Below are 27,095 nucleotides of genomic sequence, written 5' to 3' on the forward strand. Positions count from 1 at the left end.
CTTATTATAAAAAATATATTACTCGGATTGAATCGGTACAGAAAAAATTTCTTTATAGATTAAGTTTTATCACAAAAAACAACAGTTTTACAAACTATCGTGAACGGCTAAACTTTTTTAAAATGGAGTCTTTGGAAACGCGCAGAAACGTGTCACAGCTAATATGCCTACATAAATTATTGAACAATGAGATAGACTGTCCATCACTGTTGTCACAGATTGGAATCTCGGTGCCTATCTATAACTGTCGACTTAGTAGTTTTTGCCCTATGTTCACAAAATTTTCAAAAAATAAATATGGTTCGAACTCCCCGTTACAACTAATTTTAAAATTATATAATAGAATATTTAGCATTGATCATAACACAGATGTTTATTTTTTAAAATTGAGCTCGTTCAAAAAACATATTGTTAACATGTTAAACAAATTGTATTAATTTTTTTTTTTTTATTATTTTAGATTAGTTATATTTTAAAGCTTATTTTTATCTGAAATATTGTCAAAGCGGTGCCTACCTATAATTTAGATACATAAGTACCAATGTTTATTTTAAACTAATTTGGGGTTGACTTTAGAAACGTGCGGCACGAATTTCGGCGCGATTTTAATTTTTATCGATCGATAATGATGCCCCGAAACATACATTAGCGGCTTTTCGTGCGGAAACGTGTAATTACAGAGAAATCTTTTTTTTAATTTTTGAGATTATGTTCAAAATTGTTTGAGTTACATTGACAAAACTACAAGAATTGTGTTTGAAAGAGGTAACAAATGTCTTAATGTACATATTAAAAACCATAGTTCATTCAAAAGCATGTTGCTGAGGGGACAACAATTCATACGGGTTATTGGCGAGCATATGATTGTTTGGGGCAATATGGGTATGTTCATAAAAACGTTTATCACTCAGACCCAGACAAGACCCATTTGTTGCCTCTGACCCATTTGAGTCCCAGTGGCATGTTGTAAAAAGATTTTTTAAAAAAGATAACTATAACCACCCAGCAAACTTCGGTGATAATATTATAGAATATGTGGAGACGATGAGTGGAAAAAAATAAAATGGATCCATTCATTGCCATTGTAAATTGTATCAAACATGTATACAAGATTTGAAAAATAATTATTTAAAAAAATGTTTTTATTGTATGTATATTGCACACAAATTGTTAATCACAGAACCGAATCTGTCCACCCCGATTCCACGTGGTACTTGTCTGTCATACACTAGAGTGTATTAAAAAAGTCGGAGGCGCGGAGGAGCGTGGCGCCCGCGTGTGCTGAGAGCAGGCAGAGTCAAGCGAGCCGGAGTGGCTGAGGCTGGTCGCCAAAGGCGACCAAAAAGCCGAAGCTACGAAGGCGAGTGAAGACTCCTGCCTGCAACGAGGTACACGGGGGCAAGCGCCACGTTCTGCAGCGCCGGAGCAGTCAAGAAAGCCCATAATCTTCGTTATATTTCTAACTACACATCACTACACAGTATAAAACAAAGTCACTTTCTCTATCCCTATGTCCCTTTGTATGCTTAAATCTTTCAAACTACGCAACGGATTTTGATGCGGTTTTTTTTAATAGATAGAGTGATTCAAGAGGAAGGTTTTAGTATATAATTTATTAGGTTTAAGTCAAAGCGGGCGAAGCCGCGGGCGGTAAGCTAGTATAAATATAATCTCAAAAAAAAATAAAAAAAAATAGAAGGGGGGGTTTCCTCACCCCCCCACTTTATAGGGGGTCTCCCCTTACCTCCCCCCTCCCTTTCCCTCCCCTCCCCCCCCTTAATTCGTGCCGCAAATTTCTAAAGAAATACCCTAATTTGAATTATTGTAACAAAAATTATGTATCTAGTTGGTAAGCCTTTTTGAAATAAATAAATAAATAAATAAATAAATAAATAAATATAGTCATATTATATTCTCTAATATTTATTTTTCTACATACCCGGTGGAGTGGAACCTTGAAACAAATAATCCGAGTGCCTTCTATAACTTTACCAAATGCTTTATAGGGTATCCATCTGAAATATGGTTTAAATCAGAACCAAACAGTAGTAATACAAAAAATACAAAAGTATAAATAAAACACGAAAAACCTACCTATCAGGAATTTTAGGAGCCATTTTAAAGTATAGAAGATAAAGACTAAAGTTAAACTATTTACTATACTGAATGTAAAATTAATATTTTTTATTTTTATTTAAATGACTATTTTGTAAATATAAACTATAACCTCAAAACCCAATTTGTCATTTTAAATTTTAATTCGTGACGTTTATTATTTTGTTTATGGGAATTGGGAAGCACAGATTAAGTAATAAATATCCTCAAAAGCTCAAAAATGATCTTCAAATTAGAGCTAGCGCCAAAGAGTACTATAATAATGGCTAGCGCGCACGAGCAACTTTGTGTCCGCAACTATTTTGTCTCCGAAACTATTTTGTCTCTCCACCCATGGGCTAGTATGAAAGTGCGCGCACGCGACGCAACTCCCCATACAATTGATGGGAGAGACAAAATAGTTGCGGAGACAATGTTGCTCGTGCGCGCTAGCTCTTAGGGAATTTGCAGGATTTTTTTTTTAATTTTTTTTTATCCGCTATGTAGTCTACAACAGACAACAGCATTTTGACAAGGTTTTGACCACAGTTTTCACGTTATCCGATCCAATATCAGTGTTGGACGCCGATCCGATAAATAATATGCAGTAATTAATTTTAAACTTTTAACAACAATTTTAATATTGTTGTTAGTTTTGACGTGACAACGTCTTAAATTAGGTTGCGACTGGGAGTCACTTATGAAAAAGTGTAACGCTCGGTAACGTTACGATGAGTCACCGAACGAGAGAGAGGCCCGCCGAATGCCTTGCGTCTCTCTCCCACTCAACTATGATCGAGAAAAAGACGTTGTCACGTAAAATCTTCGCCCGTAAAACCGACTTTACAGGCAACCATTTTTGACGTGACAACGCGAACGTCTTAAATTAGGTTGCGACTGGGAGTCACTTATGAAAAAGTGTAACGCTCGGTAACGTTACGATGAGTCACCGAACGAGAGAGAGGCCCGCCGAATGCCTTGCGTCTCTCTCCCACTCAACTATGATCGAGAAAAAGACGTTGTCACGTAAAATCTTCGCCCGTAAAACCGACTTTACAGGCAACCATTTTTTTTTAAATAAATTAATGGTAGAGGACTCTTGGTAAAGTTTATTTCACGAATGAAAACTCGCGGACAATCAAACAGAATAAGTAAACCGAAATAAACTTCTATGTTCTATACTTGACACTTGACAGGTGGTTGACACTTGACAGTCCATTCAGATCTACGATTCAGATTTCAGATACATAAATTTTTATTTAAATTTTCGACTTTACGCCACATAATTAATTTTGTTTTGTTTGCGATGAATACTATTCATTACTTATGCTGGAACTTGGCTGTAACCAAACATCTAAAGCTCTAAATTTAAATTAACATATATATTTTGTATGATGTTTGTATTACACACAAAACATTATCAAGGCACAAAATAATTTTAAAAATTTTAGGCAACACGTCTAATGGTTACCATAGAAACAAAATGAAAAGAAAAGTTTGTTTGGTCGAAGCTTATGAATCGGATAAAGCTATATTTGAAGAACAAGTAATACGACGATTTAAAGAAAACATGTACAAAAATACAGTGTGGTACAGATCTTTATTAAATGCAGAGAAAACGTGTTTAAAAGAAGATAAAGTAAGAAAAATTCACTATAAATTTGATGATGACAAAGAAATGGTTGAAGAATATAATGTGGATACTAAAGTGCTACTCCGAAGAGCATGGAAGTCTAAAGGAAAACTAGGTAGTGAAGGGAAATGGGATGTTGAGATAGGAGATCCTATACCAGATGCAGTGCAGCCTATAGATTCTGCTGAAATTGTTGAAAGCAAAGACCAGGTATGTCAAACCAACTGTTGATACTTACCTTATTTTGTTTAATATTAATATGAGTTATTAGTATCATAACAAGATATTCATAGACTTATGATATTCTGTAGATAGGAATAAAACATATTGATTTTATCAAACTCGTACATAACTTCTATAATTTCCTTTTTTCGTTTTATTATTAGACTAGATTTCCGGCCGCGGCTTCGCCCGCGTTTGCAAAGGAAAACCCGCATAGTTCCCGTTCCCATGGGATTTCCGGGATAAAAACCTATGTGTTAATCCAAGTTACCCTCTATATGTGTGCTAAATTTCATTGGAATCGGTTCAGTCGTTTTCACGTGAAAGAGTAACAAACATCCATACAAACTTTTGCCTTTATAATAGTATTAAGATATTAGATGTATCATATCACTGTTGTATATTTTTATTCTGAAGGAATTTATAATGTAACATTAATGGCTTGGATCTTTATGTTTCATCAAATAATCGTGTGAGTATTTTGTTCGTCTTCAACATGATTCTTATTTTTGTTTCAGCCAGTTGTTACTAGGCGCAATACTAGAGTTAATTTGGAATGGAGAATAAGAAACTTGCCATACCCAATAGAAACATATGGGTTAAAAGCAAACAATGAGGAGAAGTGTATCGTCGTCAGTACAACAAATAAGAAATATTATAAGAAGTTATTTATTCCTGAACTTACAAGACTTGGATTAAATGTTGAACAAGCTAATATTCAATCTTCTCATAAGTATAATACTCTCATTGTAATGGTAAGATTTATCATTTATTATCTGTAATTTAAAAAAACTTACTTTTAAAAATCGATGGAAGCTTCGCAATATGTAGCATATTATACTGATTTTTTTTTGTGTTATTACAGTTTATTAAGCATAGTTTGTAATGTGTACCAGTTATTAAAAAATAAATTTAACAGTAACCTGACTTATATTGTAAGATATAAACGGAGCAATAAAATTTTACAATTATTTAGACTAGATCACTTATCATTATTAAATTTAAATTTACAGTACAAGAAGCCCCAACAACTACTAGATATGGAAAAAGAATGGTATGAGGAGCTGAATAATGTTAAATCAGTAAAGGATATTCCAAGTGATTGCAAAACTCAATAAAATTATTGATATTTACAAGAAATAAATTGTTTATTGTTCTTTGGACAAATGAGTGGTATTTGTAAGTTGTGTGCAATATTAAGGATGTCAATGCAGACTATTATTGAAATAAAATAAGTTTTTACAGTTTAAATTTTTTATTTTATATCTTATACTTTATAGGTTCACAAAGAATGGTTAAATTATTTTCATCTATGCAAATATTATGCAATATTTGCTGTAGAAATTCTGTAACTGTCAAACATGTGTTTGGGTAGATGGATTAACATATAAAATAACATACAGCAAAAGGTAAAATTAAATATTCAGAGAGGATAAGTGACAGAGTTCAAATTCTTCACAGACATGTAACAGGTACATAATTTAAATTCCTCAATGAGTCAAAAGATTAAATAAATCATTGATTCTGTCACAAGGGAAATTCAATATCTTAAACCTACTATTTATGTAAAATATAACTTAATCACTATCATCCATAATTAACGCTTTTGCTTGTTCCTTGAGCTCTTCTTCATTCTCTTCTTTGTCTAACAGTCCTCTTGATTTTAAATATTCCCCATATTGTAATGGTATGCCCATAAAAGTTTTCACTTTGGCTCTCAGTTGTTTCCATGTATATTGGTTATAGTTCTTTTTATCTTTTACCATTGCTTTATAATCATGGCCATATTTATCTAGTAAATAAGTAATAAATTCAACTTGTCCTTTTGGTAGCCTGAAAATTGTAAAAGAAATAAAATTATAACATTTTCTTCAATACAAATTGAGCTTTTAACAATTTTATTAGATGTATAGATTTAAAGCAATACAACACCCAGTGTCTGTAAAGTTATTTAAATACTTGTAATAGAAAACACATTTTATGGTGATCAAACCTATATAGGTACTGCAATTCAGCCAAATTTTATGAATACATTTTATATATGTACTTACATGAATCTCCTTTCTCTAGGGGCAGTAGCTTCTTCTTCTAATTTTTTGGCAACAACCTTTTTGCGAGATTTTTTTGCAACTACTTTTTCTACATCTGGAGCTTCTGGATTAACAATTTTCTTGGCTACTTTTAATTGCTCTTCTTTGAAACTGGGTATTTTTATAACTTTGTTAGGATCGTTCGCCAGACCCATATCTCGTAAGTTACGGGATGTGGATTTACTATGATTCCAGGCCTCCTTAAGTGCTTTACTAAAAAAATATTAATCATATTATAAACTGCGGAAACAAATACATATTATTATAATTCGTTAAGTAAGTTAAAACCACGTGTATTACAAACCATTTAATCGTCCCAGTACTTTTTTGTTTCAAATGCATTCTTTTACGGTTAAGTTTATGAAGATATTTCTTCTTCTTATGTTGCTTTTTTATCTTCATATTTTAAGTTATTTAGTTCTTTAAAGAAAATAATATAAATTTACGATTTGTAAACAAGATATTTTGTGCGTTTTGACCACAGAGCAAGTTTTGACTTTTGACGTAATTGTAAATTGACGTAAATGTTGCCACTTACCGCTGCTGCCAGTACAGAGTAATTATTATATTGTTGCCAGATGTGCATATATATTTTTTCTCAATTATGATAATGTGTAAAGACTACAGTGTCAAGAAGAAAGATACCTGGTGCATATTTATGATTTTTTCACTCTTTGCACCGCTTTTCATTATTAACGAAGATTTAGCTTTGTAGAAGTATTTTAAAATTTTCTTGAATGGCAATAATAACACAATAATGTCATATGTGAGACGTGAGAACTGACGTTGTCACTTGTCACTTTATTCGTGTAACGTGTTCGAAATCCGATTATCCGACAAATTGTTGAAATAACACAGAACAAAGAATATACTACTCACACAGAACATAACCTGTAAATACTAAATTTAAAACACATTGCTGTTCATATAAAAGTATAGACATGTTTTCTTAAATAGTTAGAAGAGTCATTACTAAAATCATTATATTTTTGTTCGTACGATAAAATAGTGTTATCTTTTATTACTTAACAATGCATAAAACAGGTGCAACTCGCCACAAAAAGTTTCTAAAGGCAGAAAAGTCGAAAACAAAATTGAAAGGCAAGAAAGACAAAGAATTGCCCAAAGGAACAAATGTTACTAAAACCAATTTTAAAGTTAAAAAGATAGTAATCAAAGAGCAATTGAAAAAACATGCTCAAACGGAGGCTCTGTCTACTAGAAAACTTAACGTCAAAGAACTATTATCCAGACTCAATCATTTCAATGCACAGTCTCGTACTGATGCACTTGATGGCCTGAAGGAGATCATAAGTTCAAACACAGAGATTCTTGAGCAAAGTCTTGGCCCTGTTATTCAGGGTGTTAGTGCTCTAATATTAAATGTGGAAAAAAATGTAAGTTACAGAACAAGGTATTTCTTTAGAAATTTGCGGCACGAATTAAGGGGGGGGAGGGGAGGGAAAGGGAGGGGGGAGGTAAGGGGAGACCCCCTATAAAGTGGGGGAGTGAGGAAACCCCCCCTTCTATTTTTTTTAAATTTTTTTTGAGATTATATTTATACTAGCTTACCGCCCGCGGCTTCGCCCGCTTTGACTTAAACCTAATAAATTATATACTAAAACCTTCCTCTTGAATCACTCTATCTATTAAAAAAAACCGCATCAAAATCCGTTGCGTAGTTTGAAAGATTTAAGCATACAAAGGGACATAGGGATAGAGAAAGTGACTTTGTTTTATACTATGTAGTGATATAGTTAGAAATATAACGAAGATTATGGGCTTTCTTGACTGCTCCGGCGCTGCAGAACGTGGCGCTTGCCCCCGTGTACCTCGTTGCAGGCAGGAGTCTTCACTCGCCTTCGTAGCTTCGGCTTTTTGGTCGCCTTTGGCGACCAGCCTCAGCCACTCCGGCTCGCTTGACTCTGCCTGCTCCTCAGCACACGCGGGCGCCACGCTCCTCCGCGCCTCCGACTTTTTTAATACACTCTAGTGTATGACAGACAAGTACCACGTGGAATCGGGGTGGACAGATTCGTTTCTGTGATTAACAATTTGTGTGCAATATACATACAATAAAAACATTTTTTTTAAATAATTATTTATTCAAATCTTGTATACATGTTTGATACAATTTACAATGGCAATGAATGGATCCATTTTATTTTTTTCCACCCATCGTCTCCACATATTCTATAATATTATCACCGAAGTTTGCTGGGTGGTTTTAGTTATCTTTTTTAAAAAATCTATTTACAACATGCCACTGGGACTCAAATGGGTCAGAGGCAACAAATGGGTTGTCTGGGTCTGAGTGATTAACTTTTTTATGAACATACCCATATTGCCCCAAACAATCATATGCTCGCCAATAACCCGTATGAATTGTTGTCCCCTCAGCAACATGCTTTTGAATGAACTATGGTTTTTAATATGTACATTAAGACATTTGTTACCTCTTTCAAACACAATTCTTGTAGTTTTGTCAATGTAACTCAAAAAATTTTGAACATAATCTCAAAAATTAAAAAAACAGATTTCTCTGTAATTACACGTTTCCGCACGAAAAGCCGCTAATGTATGTTTCGGGGCATCATTATCGATCGATAAAAATTAAAATCGCGCCGAAATTCGTGCCGCACGTTTCTAAAGTCAACCCCAGAACAATGTTAATTTACCATATTCTTTTAAATATGATGACATTATTTTGTTCCCCTTCATTTCTTACACATAAAATACATGGTAATTTTATGTTACAGGTGCGGCAAGCTGCATTAAAAGTTCTTCATTTAGTATTATCAAATATACAAACTGAAAAGATTGAACCATTTTTTGATATCATGTCAACATACTTGCGAAGTGCCATGACTCATATTGATAACAGAATTCAAGAGGACTCGCTTCTATTTTTAGATATACTGTTAGCATGTGCTCCAGAAAAAGCAGCAGAAGATTTTCACAAAATAATACCAAATTTTTTGGACATGATTTCAAAACTACGTACAGATGCCAAACCAGGAAGAACATTAACTGTTAATCTCAACAGTCAAATAACCAGTGTCAAATGGAGGGTTAAAGTTCTAGACAGATTGAAAGGCTTTTTACACAAATTTGCAGATTACAACAAAGTTTCACTTATTGAAAAGTCAGATGACACAAAGAAAAAAAGTTTTAACATGGATGGCTCTAATCACTATCCTTTATTTAATCCAGTTTATACATCACTTTGTCACCTATCTTGTTTCTCTACAAAGAGTTCAGACATGCTGCAAATAGATGAAGTCCATAAATTCAGAGAGTATATTGAGACGTTGATGCCTTTACTATTTGAAACATGGATAGAAGCTAGTCCCAATGCACAATCTGGGAACCGCATGGAAACTGTTGTAACTGAGGATGCTGCTTTATTACTGAGACATATACTAGAAGTGATATCCACTATATGGGACCTTGTCAAATTCTATCACCAAAGAACACCCAGTTCCAATATAGAACAACTGTTTTGCCAGAAGTATAAATCACTTTTTAGTCAAAATATATGCAGTTCATTTCCATATGTGACAAATGTTAGAACAAGACAGGCTAAAAGCAGTGAAAATAGTATGGAAGATGTAATATCTGATCCCAAATTAACCATAGAAAACCTACAAATCTGCTACTTGTATATCATGTTGAATCCTCGTATCCATATTGCACAAGATAGCAAACTTATAAATACAGTTGTTGGCTACATAGAAAGAGTGCTTGATTACAAGTTAAATCAAAATGTAAATAAGATTGTTTTCAAAATCTTGCAATCAATGGTTTCAAAAGAAATAACTGGTTGGACTAGAACTACTGTAGTTATGGATTCACTGTTTAAAAAAATCATTGAAGTATATTTTAATAAAACAGAAAGTGATGATATCCACCAACAAATATTCACTTTGCTGTGTCAAATAGCTATGAATGATAAACTAGGGCATTTCCACTCCAATCCCTTATTTGAGAAATGGTTGAAAAACTTGCCCAATATTCTCCTTGGAGAATCTCTTACATTACAAACTGTGGACATAATTCACAAATTTGCAGTTAGCAAAAATGCACTTTTTAATTCTGTATTGAAGCCAAAGCTTCTGAACATCATTACAAACTTACCAAAAATAATGATAAGTGATTGTGTAAATAATAATGATTATCATAAGTTATTATCTCTATTTTACTGGATAAAATCTTGGGATACAGATTCATTAAATTTATTAGAGAATCAACTACTCAATCATGAATATAGAAGTGATCATGGCAAATTTATCTTTGATACTTTGAGATTGAAGAGTGGTGGTATTTTATAATGTTATATTTTATAAATAAAACTATTATACATATTTTTCATAATTTTATTTCCATTAAAACGCAAATATTAATTTATTCATAATCTGCATAGACGAAATAATTTAATTACAGTTACATTGTATTAGTTAGGTGCACACAACACTTGAAGCAATAAGCCTCTCAACACCTTAATCTGTGGCTAGTAATGAATTTGAAGAAAGTTGTAGCTATTGTGATTTATAACTTTAAATGAAACATCAATACATTTTTGATAAATTTAAACTGGACATAATTTTTATATTAACATAATGATGTCATGGATGACTCTTTATACATGAGCATTTTGTGCTATCATAATTCAATTATTAAAAATCAATTACAACTAATCTTATGAAGGAACATTTTCAAGTCCTTAGAAATTAACATAACACAGCATAAACAATTTTGATTACCACACTCCTTTTATATTTCTACAATGTATTAAAAATATTCCTTTATATTTTTATGAATAATACTGCCTTGGCAATTCTTTTCACATGTTCATAAACTTATAACGATCAAAATCAAAAGATGCATACCACGATTATTCATATATTTTACTTCAACTTTGCTTGCTTGCTATAAAAAAATACAAATTATTTGTCTTTACATTTGCTGAATGAACAAAAAAAATAGAGGACACAGGATTCTTTTATAATATAAATTGGAAGCAATCTAAATAATTTTACCTATGTAATTGCAACTACATATTATAAAGGATACATACAATAAATAATATTCGACACCACAGCTTTGGAAACATTAAAAATGTTAATAATCATTCATTAAATTATGTATAAATTATCTTGTAAATTGATTGTGTACAAGCTCTTTGGACTTGCATATATCCTTCGGTACAAAGGAATAAGACTAGGTCATAATTTAAATATTCTTCTAACAGTCTACGATTTAAATATTATGACGTAATATTACATATTGAAGTTTCAGTTTACTTAAAATTTGGCAAATTTTGGCTAAAATATATATTACCAATTAAAGAGCAAATTAATCCTCCCCTTTTATAGCTCACAACAGAGGGGTGATATGTTTATTATGAGTACATATAATTTTTGCGTAGCGAATTTGCTATTGCAAATATATATAAGTACCTAGTTCATATTTATACATGTATATTTGGTTAAAACATTTTTGAGAACATCATCTCATAAACAGAAACGTTTCTTAATTCACTATGTGCATTTTATGCTTAAAATATTGGTAACTTTTGTATATTTGTGACCTCACATTGCACGAAACGATTTGAAACAAAACATGCAAAAATCAACATAGTTAATGATTCAATCTATTAAATTTAAAGCAGCAAGACTATCTTCATGTAATAATATACTGATATATATGTAATACTTTTTGAATGTGTTTATTGTGTTTTCCTTTTACTAGATTTTTTTGCGCGAGGTATTGTAGCAGAGGCCGACAGCACTGCCTGTAAATAAAAAAAATATTTTAAAATAATAAGAAGCGAAAGCGATACTTCAACATTCAAATCCATACTATATATCAGTCTATTCTTTATTTTAGGAACATCGGGGATTATTATATGTTATGTTATTTAAAATATATTACATATATGGTTTCATTCAAAGGAAGATAAGCATATTACATAGAAAACACACACAGATAAATTAACTAATAGCCACATTGTGCTAATTGTTATAGATAAGAATACACAACAAATACACACATAATATCAATTTATTTAATAAATATTATTATGAAATTTAGTAAATAGGATTATTTTAAATGAGGATTCTATGCAGCAAATTAAAGTACCTAAACCTAAGTTTCATATTTATGTTTTACAGAGAGAGATGCACATCTGCCATAGCAAAGCAAAGCAAGCATATTTTTAAAAAATAATGTATTATTATTTAAAAATATTGAAAGCTTTGAATGTATAGTTCATATCATGTCTTTATGGATAATCCTAAATATGTCTTGCGCTCTTTCCATTTGCGTACCAAAAAATATCAAATTATATATGATTTATAAAGTTTTTAAAATAAATCCGTACACTACGCCAGATGCATATCGCTCTATGAACAAATAATAAATAAAACACAATGCTAAACTCCATGCAAAACTCACAAAACTAAAAGTGAACATACTGCTCTGCCTGTGCCCGCTATAAAAACTAAATTGGAACGTTAGGAGGATTCTATACATCGGTGCTCTTTGAGGCGGTTTCAATTTCATCATGTAAAGGAACAAATTTGTATTCCGGATGACTTTCAAATTTAGCATCAATAATCTTTTGTAATTCATCACTCTTTTCCAAGATATCCTGCGTTATATTTTCTTTTCCAGCATCTTTATTACTTAATTTACTATCGTTGTCGGATGTGTTTATTTGAGGTATTTCGACAGATTTATCATTTGAAAGATTCGTTACATCCAAGGTACTTTGAAATTCATCAAAGACTTTTTCGGAAGATCGTCTACTTTCATTTCCCGAAGAAATAGATATGTCAGATTTAGATTTCTCATCGCCTTTGTTCCAAAAAGCTAATTTACTTGGAAAGTGCAATAATTTGCCTAATACCATATTGCTTCCGATTGGTAATCGAGCAGGCGATTTCGATTTAGCCCGTCCTGGTTTAACATCTATAGTTAGATTGTCCTTTAAGATTTCTTGACTAGGAACATCACAGACTTCATCATTAATTATTGTAACTTCATTATCATGTGCGATTCGAGTTGGTTCAGTTGAATCTAATTCACTTGTAGAAAGTGCCGCGACATCACTTACTTTAGGAGGTGATGGAGCTTTACTCTTTCCATATTTGCCTTTAACAGTTTTTTTGACAGATTTAGGCGTTGGCTCAGGTGTACCGTAGGAAGCTTCATCATCACTCTCGGCTGAATAGTTGTCATTTTCTGAAGAACTTGTGCTTACAGTATCAAGAAATTCTTCTGACATATCTGTTTCATGCTTTTCTTTGCATTCATTCTCTAGATTTGATTGTAATAGTTTTTCATCCGACACAGGAATTTTATCATTGGAACTATTTATTGTTTGAGAAGCTAAAGGAATGTTAGATTGATCGTCTTTTCGCACATTTATAATGTCTTTATCAGTGTCCTTTACATTTTGATCATTTCTTTCCTTTAAATCGCTAAAAATTGAATCAAATTTCTCAGTTACATTTGTGGGATTGCCTAAAACTTGAATAATTTTAATTTGATCTCCTACATATTGGTAAATGAACGGCGGGATAGTATGGGATAGGTATAAAGGAGAGGATATAGAAAGGAGTGGGGGCATCGTATTATCAAACGAATCATCCTCCTGAAGCTCCTCGATGATCACTTCGTTATCCTTTAAATAAAAAGTAATAACTCTAAATCTAATATTAAATAATACATTCAACATAGGATAATATAAAGAATACATAAACTAATAAATGCAATAACAGACTCATTTAGCATTATAATTAAATAGTTTTCTATATATGTTATCATAACTATATATAATAAATAGCATGCATTTAAATAAATAAGCGGGATATCTTTCAATTTTTTGAGCCAATAAACACATTTTTCGGTACTGGATATATATTTTTATACCGTTATTCCATCCTTTATTCATATACCGATACATTCTTTAACCAGCACCAATCCTACCCTGACATTCTCTTTTAGATATATACTAGTATTAGAAAATTGTATTTCTCAAATACATATATTATATTAAATTCTGAGCTTCATTTATTTTTATTGTTCTATATATCACTATTATATGTTATTACATCACCAATTTACCAAATAATAAGTATAACATTAAAAAAAGGATTAAAAACATCTCCATTTCGAGTTAAGGGAAAACTACAAGTAAACAATATTTTAAAACAAACCAAAGTGAATGTTATAACTTTAAAATGTTAATTTTGTATGACGACATGTTAACTTCATTGTTATATAAAATTAACAATATAATATTATGGCAGTCATTCTGTATTATGTATATCATATGATATTAATATACTTACTATTTTATAATTAATAGACATCTACATTTTTAAGCCCTACTTTTTAACATATAGAAAAACATTACATGGCTATTTATGAGTTATTTTAGTATCTCGGACCTAATATAGCATGACCATAGAAATCTAAATAACAAGACACTAGAAGTCGTAAGCGTGCGTGACCTTGTCGCCACTCAGGTGATTTGCACATCACCAGTGCATTCGTCACTGTTCAGTTGCTCTGGAGACGTATGAGTGTATACATGGTGTGTTTCAGCAATTCCCATTGCGGAAATTCTTCCACAAGTTGTAATTATACTTAATAAAGGAATAATATTTCATCGGAAAATATATTTTTTTAGAAATAATGCCGTTTTTCCTTAAAATTATAGAATATTTACAAGTATTACGAGTGTCACCATAGTAATCGAAATAACAATGAATGACACAGTCGACCATTCTTATTATCACGTTTGTTCGTATTGGAGCAAAAAGTCTCATATACTTAGGGATGTTATTCTAAAATAAACCGTAAATTCGTGCGTTAGGATACATATTAAAAAGCTTAATTTAATATTTAAGTTAGTTTTCACTAAAATCAAGCTGTCCAATAAAAGGCATAGTTTACTTGTGTGTACTGTTTAGCTTTCGGTTTGAATGTGTTGATTTTGGCGACAGCGGTTTTCATACGAATTATGACATTAGAGCACTTCTATGTGTCTTGTTATTTCGATTTCTATGAGCATGACACTATATTATGTTCGAGACCTTCTGTATGCTATAGTCATATTCAAGAACGAACTAATAATAGTTTTTGTTAAAAATAGCTTATTTAACGTATATGGGGAAGGCATTTCAGATACCCGCAAATATTTTGTAGGGAAGTTTATCGAACTATTATCATCTGAATCAAACAAATCATTATATAACGTAACGAAAAAAGCAATTAATATTTCCTACAAAAACATACATTAATAAATGTAAATATTTTTCGAAACGCCTCGATCATAGCAGTTTACTTCACAATAATTTAGCCCAATCACTAGCGGCGTACGAAAACTTCATAAATTATAACACAGTGAAACTAACACCTCCCAAATACCAATAATCAATTAATTGTTAACCCCGGACAAAACAAAACACGTAACTATTATCTAACAATAAATGCAATCAGCACGCAAACTTGCGTGCCTACGGATCTTTGGTGCGCGCGCGTTAGCGAGATACAACGACTTGTTAAAATGTTGTTTTGTTTTTTATCCCTATGAAATTTTTTTATTTCCACCCGAATTAATTCCCACCTCCCAAATTACAAAGAAAATTTAGTAAAAAACACCGAAAATACTTGAAACAAACGTTGCGAGTGCGCGTCGTGTGAGCTCGTGATCTCGCCGCGCTAACTGCGCGCCGCTGTATCCGAAATAAAGGAACTATCCCCCCCCAAATTAAAAACACAACATTTATTACAAAAACAGAGATAATTTCCGAAACAAACAACGCAATCAGCACACCTCGGCGGCCTGCGGTCGTTTGATAGTAGTCACAGTGGTGCGCGTGGTGCGAGCACGTGACCTTGCCGCGGCTCCGACGGACGCAGTGCGGGTTAGCGAGGCGGAGTTCTCCGCGCTAGAGTAGCCGGAGCTTATGTCCTCCGTGGATTTTATGTGGCTGGAATTGTAAATATTTTGTTAATCTTCATATATATAAATCTCGTGTTTATGTTTGTCCTCAATGGACTCCTAAACCACTTAACCGATTATAATAAAATTCGCACACCATGTGCAGTTCGATCCAACTTGAGAGATAGGATAGTTTAAACATGTAGGTACCACGGGCGAAGCCGGGGCGGACCACTAGTATGAATATAGAATATGGTTTCGATGGCTGTTTAAATAAGATAGGAGGAATAATTAATTTTGTAATACATGGGTAAGCTAGATAGGTATTGATATAGGATTGAAATAACAGTAACAATAACTACCAAAAATCACGATTTGAACAACTAATATAAATATTGCTGCGTAAAAATATATTGCTGTAATTAACATACATTGTACCTATATTAAATTTTATTTTATTTTAATATGCTTTGCTTGTTCTTAAGTTCTATAGAACAGAAAGCTACATAACTTTGTATTTAAGCTATAGAGCTATGAGAGCTACCTGAAATCAGGTTCATCCATACGAGGTCTAGGGCCGCGCACGTCCACATCGACCTCTGGGAAATACAGCGGCTGACGGCTGTTCGATTCAGACGCGCTTCTTCGTGTTGCATATGCGCTGCAAATTCAAAAGAAATGTTAGAAATCATAGGTCTTTCAATTTGTTTGTTTCATAATAATCTATTCCACTTAATTTTTTCTGTTTGCTATAATTAATTATATTAGAACCTATTTAAATTGACAAACTGTTTATTTCACTGTACAACTAACACTTAATTTGTTTCACAAATCTGTTCAAATAATACATAATTTGTTTGACTTCGTTACTTGGACAGGATAAATATATAGTTTTACAAAAAAACGGTCTATCTCAGCGAAACTAGATCTCACTATTTTAAACAAACAGCTCTATACGCCTCTATTTTATATTTTGAATAAGTATATAAGTAATAAAAATCTATTATTCAAATCCAGTTCAACTATTACCTAATATGCTCGTAACTTAGCGTCAGGAAGTACATATTTCATTTTACACAAATCCTCTATATACATCAAATCACTAAGCCGGACAGTATCTGACTTTTGTATCTTTTTTTAAATATTATTTACCTTTTAACAGCGCGTCTAATAAGCCTAGGTTCAGAGAGTACGTCGTCCGCCTCATCAGTAGCGAGTTCCTCTCGAGGTTCACATTCAGTTAAATCTGATAGACTGTAACTCTTGCGCAATTGTTGTACTAGACCACCACCGCCCTGGAAATTATTAAAATTAGCTAAATGTATTTTTACGGTAGTAATTCGGTTGACAGTGCTTTGAAGGTAGACGGAAGTTTACTGACTATAGAAGATTATAGAAATGTTTACTTGATATTAATAAAAAAAATTATTTTTAATATCATCAAAATAACTACATTGTTTTGTTGTTTTTGAATTCATTAATGGTAAAAAACAAACACTTTTCTCAATTTACATGATATTGATGAATTTTTTACATGATATTGTTGTGTTTATGTGAATATTTTAGAAAAAAAAGAGCTTAGCCAAAAAATAAAAAAGGATATACTCACTTGTTATATATTGCGTTATACAAGCTTCGTGTTGTAAAGCGCATGCAATCGTGTTACCTAAGCATTGAATAGCTAATCTAAATTGCTATCTATACTAATATTATAAAGAGGAAAAGTTTGTAAGTATGTATGTAAGTATGTATGTATGTATGTATGGTTTTCACGCAAAAACTACTGGACCGATTTCAAAAATTCTTTCACCATTAGAAAGCTGCATCTTTACTGAGCAACATAGGCTATATTGCATTTTCAAAAAAATTAGAGATCCTTACCAAAAATGCAATAATGTAACCCAAGGTGTAAAAAAATCCTCAATAAAACTTCTGTCATCGCGTGCGCTGCGGAATCTATTGAAGATAGAACAAAAAAATGTTCTACGGTATTATAGAATGGATCAATATCTACAAGAAAGTCCGCGATACCATATGTCCATCTTCAGTAGTTATGTTACTACAACAACTTTTTTACGTTTTCAAAGTAAATAGAAGTGCCGACAGTAATCAAACCATGTTATCCATACACATATATTAATCCTTATCCTATTAAATGATGTTTTATTATAGACTGTTTCAATACCAGCAAAATACTTTTTAAATGAAAAGAATTGGATATTCCATTCAAAAGATATAACGAATTTTTAAAAGTGTCAATCTACAGAAAATAGTAGGTTAAACTGTTCGAGCAGGCCGTAGTGCGGGGGTCACGGAGGAATTCTACCAATATGCGTCTTGACGGAACACAGTGGGGTTTTGGTCGGTAGGAATCCGACATAACCCACGGCCCCACGGGACGGGGTAAAGGTGATTTTCATGTGATTAAAAATTAAACCTATAGTCCGACCTATATAGTAGACTTTTCACTGTAACGATATCGCTATCTATGCGGGTGAAACCGCAGGGCATTGCTTGTTTAAAATAAAAATCAACTTATTATGACTATCGTTTATTTTAAATGATATAAAAACAATTACACTAAGTCAGTCATACGGCATACTTTACAACTAATAACACACGTATTTTAAAACGTCCCTAACATGCGAATTTAACCTATGGGACAGAATATTACGTCACACATAGCATACGACATTAAAATATAATTTATTGTAAAGAGCATATCTTTTTAACCTAATACATCTATTATTACATGTCTGGTAAAGTACATAAAGCATAACTATTTGGTCGGTATTAGTGAGCTGATTATGGTGTAGTGAAAGGCAATAAACGAAATAGTAAGCGAAAAAAATCAGAAAGAAAATCAACGGAAAAATAGGAAACGAATAAATATTCATTCTAATCGATAGCTATAGATCATCACAGATTAAAAATTACATATACACAACACAGTCAAGAGATCTCATTTTTAACAATTTAAACTAATCCACTGTATTTTCTTTGAGTAAATTACGAGGAACGTTTATGAGAGTTAATGTTAACACGAATTTTGTTAATGGCTGTGTTCAAATGAGATTTCAGTCGACCAATATTTCATTGCTTTCCTTCTCGACGGCTGCTCGGCTCCTGGTCCTGCGGCCTCGAGACCTGCTCCGAGGTTTTTTCTCCTTTTCCTTGGCAGTTTTCCGTTTTCGCACTACATTGCCGCGACTCCTGGCCGCTGATGCAGGGTCATAGTCAGGATCATTTCCATCACCATCCCCAGTGACGTCATTTGGTACATCATTATCTAATTCGACTATCTCCACGATGCCAGGCATATTGTCGCTAGCGCGTTGGAATTCCAAGTCTTCATAAGTATCGCGATAGCCGTCTACTTCATCGTGACTGCGTATAGCGCGTCTATCTTGTTCGGGATTCGGCAGATTCAAGTTCTATATGAACGATGGGATAGGAAATGTACGGGTGGGTGGGGGAAATTAAAAAAGCGTGTTAATAAAATTAAAAAAAAGTACAAAATTAAAATTAAACTAGGCGGTGTGGCGTGGATGAACTAAAATGTTTGTGGCAATACGGGCATGCTTAGTGATAAGGCAAGGTGTGTCGTGTATGGTTTTCTTTTGCTCGTTTTCTCTAGTTTCTTTATTCCTTGAAAAATGTAAGTATTTCATTGTTTAAGACAAGAGAGTGCTTGTATAAAAGAAAATTTAGAATTGATTCAATTTGAAGCACTAGCAATATGTGCAAAAATGTGAAATATATGCTCTCTAGCGCGAGCTCTAGTGCATGTGTAAATTTTGTTTTAAATTGTTCAATTTTTAACACGCAACCATGACTAAACATGCCACATATATAAAAAAAATAAAAAGAACACTGGATTAACTAATTACACATCATTAAGTACACTCACTAAGTGTTATACCATAATCCTCGCGTGAACTTTAATAAAAACCGTTTTATTTCTAAGAAAACAAATTACTTTTCAAATGTACATTAACAGTTTTTATTCAAGTCAATATTATACAAAGCATGCGATTAAAGATTTTATTGTGTTGATAATAAGATCGAAACTTACTTTGATAGCTGTTTGCATAATAACGGTGGTGGCATAGTTGACTCCTTTAGTGCCGAGATTTAGCACTGTATGGTAACCCTGGTCTTTGGCTTTTGCTATGTATTCATCTATCTCCTGTAATATAAATAAATGATTTCAAATATAACTTCTTATTTATTTTCTATAGATCAATACATGGTTAGTGAATTTCGACTCTATCGTGAAATTATTGGGTTCAAAGTTATATTTAAATTGACATTATTACAGATGAAATATTTATAATAAGTCAAATATTTGTTAATAATGTAGACCGCATAATATAAACTGTTAAGGTCTACGAACTCTTTGTGCCTTATCTCTTTGTAATACTGCTGGTTGTGGTAGCCTTTTTGAATATTCATGAGGACCTTCGTCGTGTCAAGATCAAAAACAATGCTCGTGAATATAATATGTATTATTATAGAATAATTTAAATGTCACTGGGTATCGTTATAGTTTTACATTCAATAATTCCTGAACTAAATCTAACAAAAACCTATTTTACATAATCCTACCTGACCTTTTCCTATGGTTTAACAGTCTCTATCTTTTCTATATTATTAATAGGAACAACAACATGCAATACAAAACGACATAGAGGAATAGATTCATTATTAATATATTCTCAAATTGAAGATCATTAGAGGTTTGCTGCATAAATAAGACGCGTTCTTCGCTTTAAGTGGAACCAAGAATGCGTGTCACCTTATGGTATGCAACAAATGCATATATGGAGTACACTTCCGCGACATTTTATCACGGAATGTTTTGGCTTTTTTATGCTGAGTCTTCAACAAGCAAATAGACTAAAGATATTTTGAAATGAGACTGTTTGATTCACCTGTATAATAGTCCGGGATACATCGCCCATTTTTGCAAGTGATTACTATCAAGCTAATTTTTCGTGAGTAGCTTTATTTTGATGAGATGCCCAATAATTTCATGTACGAAACTCTCGATTGTGGTAGCTACCAGAGGAAACAAGGATAAAATATTTTGATTTGATGGTTCTCAAATATTAATTACTAACTGAATGTTTTTTTTTTGTTCAATCTCAAGATAATTATCTAAATTATTCGAAAAAATATTTGTCCTACAAAATCTATGGTTTGATCAAAGAGTCCCCCTTTCCAATGTGTATCGATAACAAAGTCATCATAAATGATTACTAACCAGCTGATTTTTTTATTTTCACTTATTTAATACTTATATAATTCAACAGACATATTGTCCTACAAATTGCGTGATAAATATTTGAGAACCATCAAATCAAAAATTTTTATCCTTGTTACCTCTGTAAGCTACCACAATCGAGAGTTTCGTACATGAAATTATTGGGCATCTCATCAAAATAAAGCTACTCACGAAAAATTAGCTTGATAGTAATCACTTGCAAAAATGGGCGATGTATCCCGGACTATTATACAGGTGAATCAAACAGTCTCATTTCAAAATATCTTTACTAAAGATATAAAAATCAGAAGCAGATTGTCGGACAAAGCTGTTAATGCTCTGATTTTTTTAAAAGCCTATTTTATATTGATTATAGGAATAAACATACCAATTATTTGACATATTAAAGTTATAACTATTGTGATTATATTTTATGTTTAATAAATGTTGATTTAACCGATAATTAATGTTGATTTAAAAAAATCCCTTTTTATTAATACGTTTCACCAGAAATCAAAGTTCAAATTTTATAATTAAAAAAAGTCTCGAAGTCCCGGGAAGTCCCGGGACTTTGATCGTAGCCTGTCTCGTGTCCCGGGACGTTGAAATTGTCGAGAATTCCCAAACTCTAATCTTTAGTCTATTTGCTTGTTGTTGTTTGTATCCCAGACTATAATAATGCCTATATAAAAAAAATATTTCTGTGTGCTCGATATTTGGAATACCTTTCCAAATTTATACGGAATAATAAAAAGGAAAAGGTTTTCTTTTCTATCATGTTTTATAAAACATTAATTTATCCTAACTTCCATACAAAACTGCCACCTCTAAAATCCACATTCACATCCTTTGTCTACCATCTCTATACCTATCACCAAAACACATCGCAGGAAATGCTATAAAAGGATTTCCTCCTCACCTGCTCCCTCCGACAAAGCGCTGGGTGCACAAACTTGCGGTACAGTATCGAGGATCCCTTCGTGGCCGGCGACAGGAGCCACAACACTAGAACAATCTTCACCTCGTAGTAGAACGGGAACCATGACAGGAACACGTCCGTGAACGTCTCCGTGCATGTGAACAGGGCGAATACGATCCAGTACATCATCCATTTTACCTGCAATTTGGGTATGTGGATATTATAATTCGATTTGAAATGGTGTAGAGATCGTCGGAAGGGAATTAATACTTAGGAATTGAAAATAGGGTTCATAGAATACTTAGGAATTGAAAATAGTATAAAATAGAGTTATAATGATTGTTACTGTCTATTAACCTTTTAAATCTTACCTATTTTCGACCTACAGTCAGAAGTGAGAAAATCTACGAGATATGGCCACGACATATACAATATACATAGAGACAGAGTAAATAATAATCTTTTTTCTAGAGAGTTTTGAAAATCATACTTTGATTGTATGAAAATATATTTATCAAGCACAGTTTAAAGCAAAACTGATGTGTCACTGTTTGAGAATAGAACACTGACTTTCTGCTCACAACATTTTTTTATGAATCAATAACACAGCCGATAAAATAATCTTTAGTCAGTTATATTGGTGACGAAAGTGTTAGCGAGAAAATGAGTAATGTACCGAGTCTGAACTGACCCAGTGAAGGGAAGGAAACCATCACCGCACTGACACGTAAATAGATCGGCCTTATTCAGATTGCATGGTGTATGTGAGCAAGATGGTTTGGTTTCAATTCGGGATACTTGCCGTAATGTAATAGAAGTTAGTCACGTAAGCCTAATGAAATGTGATACATTTAAGTCATGTATTTAAAAATAATATCAGTATTGATTATAAATAATAAAAAATATATCATAGTTATACATGCTTGAATACCGTTCTTGCAAAAACCTTTAATTAAACTAGCGTTCTAAAATTATTTTTACTTCCTATAATTCTTTTAAAAATGAACAATGATAATTAATTACTTTTTAATGCACAAAGAAACAAATTTCAATCGGTGCACGCTATACCTACTAATTACTACCGACTTCGAGAGGAGGTAAAGGACACAGAAGAATTGAAGCGTTTCGGCAAGTTGCGCACACGCAGCAAGGCCAGAGGTGGTTGTTTTGAAAGCGTTTAGTGCAACTATTGTGCATAGATTTTATAGCGTACTTTATTTCTACTCAATCGACCTACGATTCTAATAATATTATTCGTAAAATTAACTGTTTTAAGACCAATACATATGATATACTATTGTTATTAATAATACTTTGGACTCTATCTATGCATTATGTACAATAATATGTGTCATACTCACGTATTCTTTTAAATTCTTCGTTCGTACAGCTTTATATGATGCGTATGCCGGGTAGAGCGTCCCAAATACCAATCTGCAAAAGGGATAGATCAGCAGATAAGATATCATCCTCGGAGCCACTAGTCCAGTCGCAACGGACAATACACCAAAGTTTGCGAACGTTACACTAGGCACGCATTGCTGCAATGCAATTCCTAGGTTCGATAGGAACTTATTCAGCACTTGTCCTTTCGTGTACACGAGAGGCAAGTCATAGTATCCATAAACGTCAGCATTTGGTTCGTATTTCACGAGCTGTTTTTCTGAAGCGTTTGCAGCGGAGGCGCGAGCGTATCGAGCCTCTAGTTTGGTGACAATGTGACGGACACTAGACACTCCAAGACTGAGCGTCGGTAAACCAGGGTTGTCGTCACGGTAACGCGCGCGGCTCGCTTCCATGGATACGCGTTTTACAACGAATAATTTCGAGCGCTTTGTTGTCCGAATGCGTTCGACTCAAATCATCTTGTTCATATAAGTAGTATGTAGATGTGCACCGGCTGAGTGCTTTATTAAGACTGGGAGATGAGAATCACTTGAAGAATTGCGTGCTTATAGATCAATAATAATAATTTAGGTCATAATTCATTGACTTGGTACAAACTACCATTAAGAATTTTTATTATTTTCAACAAAGATAAATATTTTAATAAAAGCTTCAACCAAAAGTTTCTATTAGAAAGGAGCATGAGAGACAAACGTGGGCGATGATTGATGCAAGGATGTTTTATAAGCCCAATAAAACGAATACCTTGAATTATTTGCTTGTTTAGTCCAAATATGTGTGTTTTATATAAGCAATTTTATAGTTACGTTAACTTTGCTTCCTGAAAAAAGGAATGTTCTACATAACATTATGTTTTCGTTATGTTTATGTATTCCAAATTAATTTATGTTTCTTAAATAATTTAATGTTTAGAATTCTTGGTTGTTTAATGTTTGTTGTAACTGCAATGTTATTTTATACATCTGAATCTTTACTTTTCAATCACCAATAATAATACAAACGGTATGTAAACATTAGTACAATTCAGCAAATAACGAACAATAAGTGACCGGACAGCAGACATTTAAGTATCTTCAGTTTAAATTGTTATAAAAAATATAGAGATATTATCTAATATTTAATTATTTTAATGATTGCAAGGGAAAATCATTAAACATAATTGCTAACATTAGCAACTATTTTGTAATTACTGAAATTCTGAATCAGCTCTAATTAGCATTCACGGTTCACCACAATAGGGATAAAGAAAAATCGAACACGCTTCAGCCGAAGCGATATAATTCATCCGAGATGATAATTGTCATAATTAATACACAGCCGTCAGCTGCATTGAGAACAAAGAAATACTTCACAACCCTAACAATTCGCTGACCCTTCCATATACGTAGAGATCTTTAAAAATAAACGATAGGTACAATTGCACAGATGCGCGATCATGTAACCGTATAAATAGACAAGTGAACATACACGTATATTTGTCTGTCAGCGCAAACAATGCCATGTTTGTGACCGTGTTAGCATTGAACATGATAGTTTGATAAATTGCAAGCTGTTGGAAATAAAATAAAAAGTCGAGTAAAAGGCGAGAAGTAGATACTCAAGACCATTACTGCCGTATAAAAATTATGATGTTTTGCTTATATAAAATAATAAATTCATTTTATAGGTTTGATAGAGAATAGCATGTAGATGTTTAAACAACATTATAATTTATAATACATATTGCAATTTGTAATGTTGAGTTTTGCAATATCATATTGTTCGTGTATCTAAGTTTACCATTCAAGAAATCATTGATTGGAACCAATGTCGATTACATAATTTTTCTATACTTGTTGCTATTGACTTGTTTTATACGTGGGCTTCAGATAATAAATATTACATTTAATGAACGAGCAATATCGTACAATAAATGAAGAGCCGGAAACCTTACATATACATAATTGACTTTTTTATTATTAACTCATACATTTTCGTATACAATCTCCTGACCAATATTCTACTCAGAATATTGGTCAGGAGTCAGACTCAGGACAGAAGACTTTTTGTTTGCCTTACAATTTTTAGTAGCCGGAATTGACTTCTTAAATTCTTATGATTTTATTAACTAGGTAGGTACGTTGTTTTTAAATTAGTTAATGTATGAATAAATTAATTTCGCACAAATTTAACAAGAGATATGTCGTAGAAAGTAGGAAAAATACAGTTAAAAATATTATAAAGTTAAATACGTAAAAATCTGCATAATATAACGATTAACTATGCAGTTATTGACCGTAAGGTTTACGTAATATGTATTACCTACAGGAATTTTAATTGTATCGTCACCTAATTTTCATATTATACCTAGAGCTAACACATCAAATCCTTCCCTGTCCACTTATAGAAATTCTCTCCTGCTATGCCGCATAGCATGTGGGTCAAGAACCTCCGTTCCAGTAATAAATACGTTCGAAATACGCCCAAAATATAAAACCATAACTTCGTTACCAGCTTTAAAACTGTTTCATCCATAAGAATTACAAACAGAGATTAAGATTAATATTTCGTGTTTTCCTAAATTAGAAACGAATCTTGTTTATATCGTGACCATGTAGTTACCTCTATATATGTATAGACCGCATTCAAAATGTCATATCACACGGAATGTCTTTCTCTCAACAGCATAATGTGATCAACTTTTACAATTCTCTGGAAAAACGTAGAAAATAGAAATGCACTTGTAAAACGCGAATGCAGGTATGAACAAATGTAGTCGAATTATAAATGACTGTTGTGAATTGCGATACCGATTGCTGTGCAGGTTTTATTAAATAATTATTCAATATATCTTGATAAAGAGGTCCGTCTCCGAAACAGTTTTTATTGCGTAAAGGTCGGAATCAGAAGTATTTTATTATGTTGGCACGTAGACGGTAGAATACCTAGGTACAATTCATACAATTTGTAATGAAATCTGAAATAAAAATGAAATAATTTAAATTTTCAAATGTTTCTTGTATGTTTGACTCAAGTAGTTTGTACCTTCATCGTGATAATATAGTGAATCAGTTATTTATGGACGGTACGTCGCCTGCCGGATCCTTCTGTTTAAGTATGCACCGTTAATGAGGTGTGGTTCAGAATATGAATTTTGTTTATTATTGTGTTTGGTACATTGACAATGAAAAGTAAGAGTCTAATAAACTCTGCTCCGTAAATTAAGATTACATTATCGAAATGTATTCACTTATAGAAAAACAATAACCTGCATAGACCAATATTATAAGTAGTTATTCAACATAATAAGGATTGATTTCTATTTACAATTACATTTCCCAGTACGCAGTACGCACAGCCATGTTATGTGCATACTGGAACATTATTTACGTATGTACTAGTTGCTTCGATCGCGATATTATGTGTATTTTGTATTGAACGTAGTCTTTGAGCTATAACCCCGTTTCAATTCGCCCTAATGGAATTCAATTAAACAGCTCCAATACGTTCATTTGCTAAAAATACATCCG

At 32.6% G+C, this 27,095-nt stretch overlaps 5 protein-coding genes across 8 annotated transcripts in view; 2 read left to right on the plus strand and 3 right to left on the minus strand.

Annotated features, from left to right (window-relative positions):
* The window catches only part of LOC149482926 (RNA/RNP complex-1-interacting phosphatase), a 101,430-nt gene extending 99,172 nt beyond the window's left edge, over positions 1 to 2,258 (minus strand). For all 4 annotated transcript variants that reach the window (XR_016316553.1, XR_016316554.1, XM_089703074.1 and 1 more), the window contains exons 1-2: positions 2,095 to 2,258; positions 1,940 to 2,015 (exon numbers count right to left, since the gene is read on the minus strand). Coding sequence is in view for 2 of the 4 variants with exons in the window: in XM_089703074.1 (XP_089559200.1) it covers positions 1,940 to 2,015; positions 2,095 to 2,117 (99 nt within the window). In the remaining 2 variants the exon portion in view is untranslated. The remainder of the gene's footprint in view (positions 1 to 1,939; positions 2,016 to 2,094) is intronic.
* A 1,048-nt stretch (positions 2,259 to 3,306) lies between these two features.
* Positions 3,307 to 5,200, plus strand: LOC149482927 (protein DPCD). The gene is made up of 3 exons (XM_089703699.1): positions 3,307 to 3,937; positions 4,468 to 4,704; positions 4,963 to 5,200. Exons 1-3 carry the CDS (start codon positions 3,578 to 3,580, stop codon positions 5,065 to 5,067), a joined length of 702 nt encoding a protein of 233 aa, XP_089559825.1. The 5' UTR covers positions 3,307 to 3,577; the 3' UTR covers positions 5,068 to 5,200.
* Positions 5,201 to 5,239: 39 nt separating this feature from the next.
* On the minus strand, positions 5,240 to 6,553 carry LOC149482928 (nucleolar protein 16). The gene is made up of 3 exons (XM_089703701.1): positions 6,344 to 6,553; positions 6,001 to 6,252; positions 5,240 to 5,782 (listed from the first exon to the last, which is right to left on the minus strand). The coding sequence occupies exons 1-3, from the start codon at positions 6,439 to 6,441 to the stop codon at positions 5,527 to 5,529; spliced, it is 606 nt and encodes a 201-aa protein (XP_089559827.1). The 5' UTR covers positions 6,442 to 6,553; the 3' UTR covers positions 5,240 to 5,526.
* A 344-nt stretch (positions 6,554 to 6,897) lies between these two features.
* Positions 6,898 to 10,631, plus strand: LOC149482929 (testis-expressed protein 10). Its single transcript, XM_089703055.1, has 2 exons — positions 6,898 to 7,436; positions 8,799 to 10,631. The coding sequence occupies exons 1-2, from the start codon at positions 7,071 to 7,073 to the stop codon at positions 10,368 to 10,370; spliced, it is 1,938 nt and encodes a 645-aa protein (XP_089559181.1). The 5' UTR covers positions 6,898 to 7,070; the 3' UTR covers positions 10,371 to 10,631.
* A 1,710-nt stretch (positions 10,632 to 12,341) lies between these two features.
* LOC149482930 (uncharacterized) lies at positions 12,342 to 24,086 on the minus strand. Its single transcript, XM_089703094.1, has 7 exons — positions 23,541 to 24,086; positions 22,180 to 22,377; positions 20,070 to 20,183; positions 17,147 to 17,289; positions 16,539 to 16,655; positions 15,887 to 16,043; positions 12,342 to 13,726 (listed from the first exon to the last, which is right to left on the minus strand). Exons 1-7 carry the CDS (start codon positions 23,976 to 23,978, stop codon positions 12,566 to 12,568), a joined length of 2,328 nt encoding a protein of 775 aa, XP_089559220.1. The 5' UTR covers positions 23,979 to 24,086; the 3' UTR covers positions 12,342 to 12,565.
* Positions 24,087 to 27,095: the final 3,009 nt, after the last annotated feature.

Source organism: Colias philodice, chromosome 14 (assembly GCF_061535455.1).
Source record: "Colias philodice isolate Cphi_HAF_F1 chromosome 14, ilColPhil1 Martin Lab GWU primary, whole genome shotgun sequence".
Lineage (NCBI taxonomy): Eukaryota > Metazoa > Arthropoda > Insecta > Lepidoptera > Pieridae > Colias > Colias philodice.

What these genes read in the sequence shown, in the direction of transcription:
- LOC149482927 (XM_089703699.1), top strand. Translation starts at nt 3,578, where the DNA reads ATGAAAAGAAAAGTTTGTTTGGTCGAAGCTTATGAATCGGATAAAGCT. An exon ending in TTGTTGAAAGCAAAGACCAG is followed by an intron (nt 3,938 to 4,467) that starts GTATGTCAAACC and finishes TTTTTGTTTCAG; the next exon opens with CCAGTTGTTACTAGGCGCAA. An exon ending in ATAATACTCTCATTGTAATG is followed by an intron (nt 4,705 to 4,962) that starts GTAAGATTTATC and finishes TTAAATTTACAG; the next exon opens with TACAAGAAGCCCCAACAACT.
- LOC149482928 (XM_089703701.1), bottom strand. Translation starts at nt 6,441, where the DNA reads ATGAAGATAAAAAAGCAACATAAGAAGAAGAAATATCTTCATAAACTT. An exon ending in AGTACTGGGACGATTAAATG is followed by an intron (nt 6,253 to 6,343) that starts GTTTGTAATACA and finishes ATATTTTTTTAG; the next exon opens with TAAAGCACTTAAGGAGGCCT. An exon ending in CCTAGAGAAAGGAGATTCAT is followed by an intron (nt 5,783 to 6,000) that starts GTAAGTACATAT and finishes TACAATTTTCAG; the next exon opens with GCTACCAAAAGGACAAGTTG.
- LOC149482929 (XM_089703055.1), top strand. Translation starts at nt 7,071, where the DNA reads ATGCATAAAACAGGTGCAACTCGCCACAAAAAGTTTCTAAAGGCAGAA. An exon ending in TATTAAATGTGGAAAAAAAT is followed by an intron (nt 7,437 to 8,798) that starts GTAAGTTACAGA and finishes TTTATGTTACAG; the next exon opens with GTGCGGCAAGCTGCATTAAA.
- LOC149482930 (XM_089703094.1), bottom strand. Translation starts at nt 23,978, where the DNA reads ATGGAAGCGAGCCGCGCGCGTTACCGTGACGACAACCCTGGTTTACCG. An exon ending in CGCTTTGTCGGAGGGAGCAG is followed by an intron (nt 20,184 to 22,179) that starts GTGAGGAGGAAA and finishes TTTATATTACAG; the next exon opens with GAGATAGATGAATACATAGC. An exon ending in TTATGCAAACAGCTATCAAA is followed by an intron (nt 17,290 to 20,069) that starts GTAAGTTTCGAT and finishes AATAATTTCCAG; the next exon opens with GGCGGTGGTGGTCTAGTACA.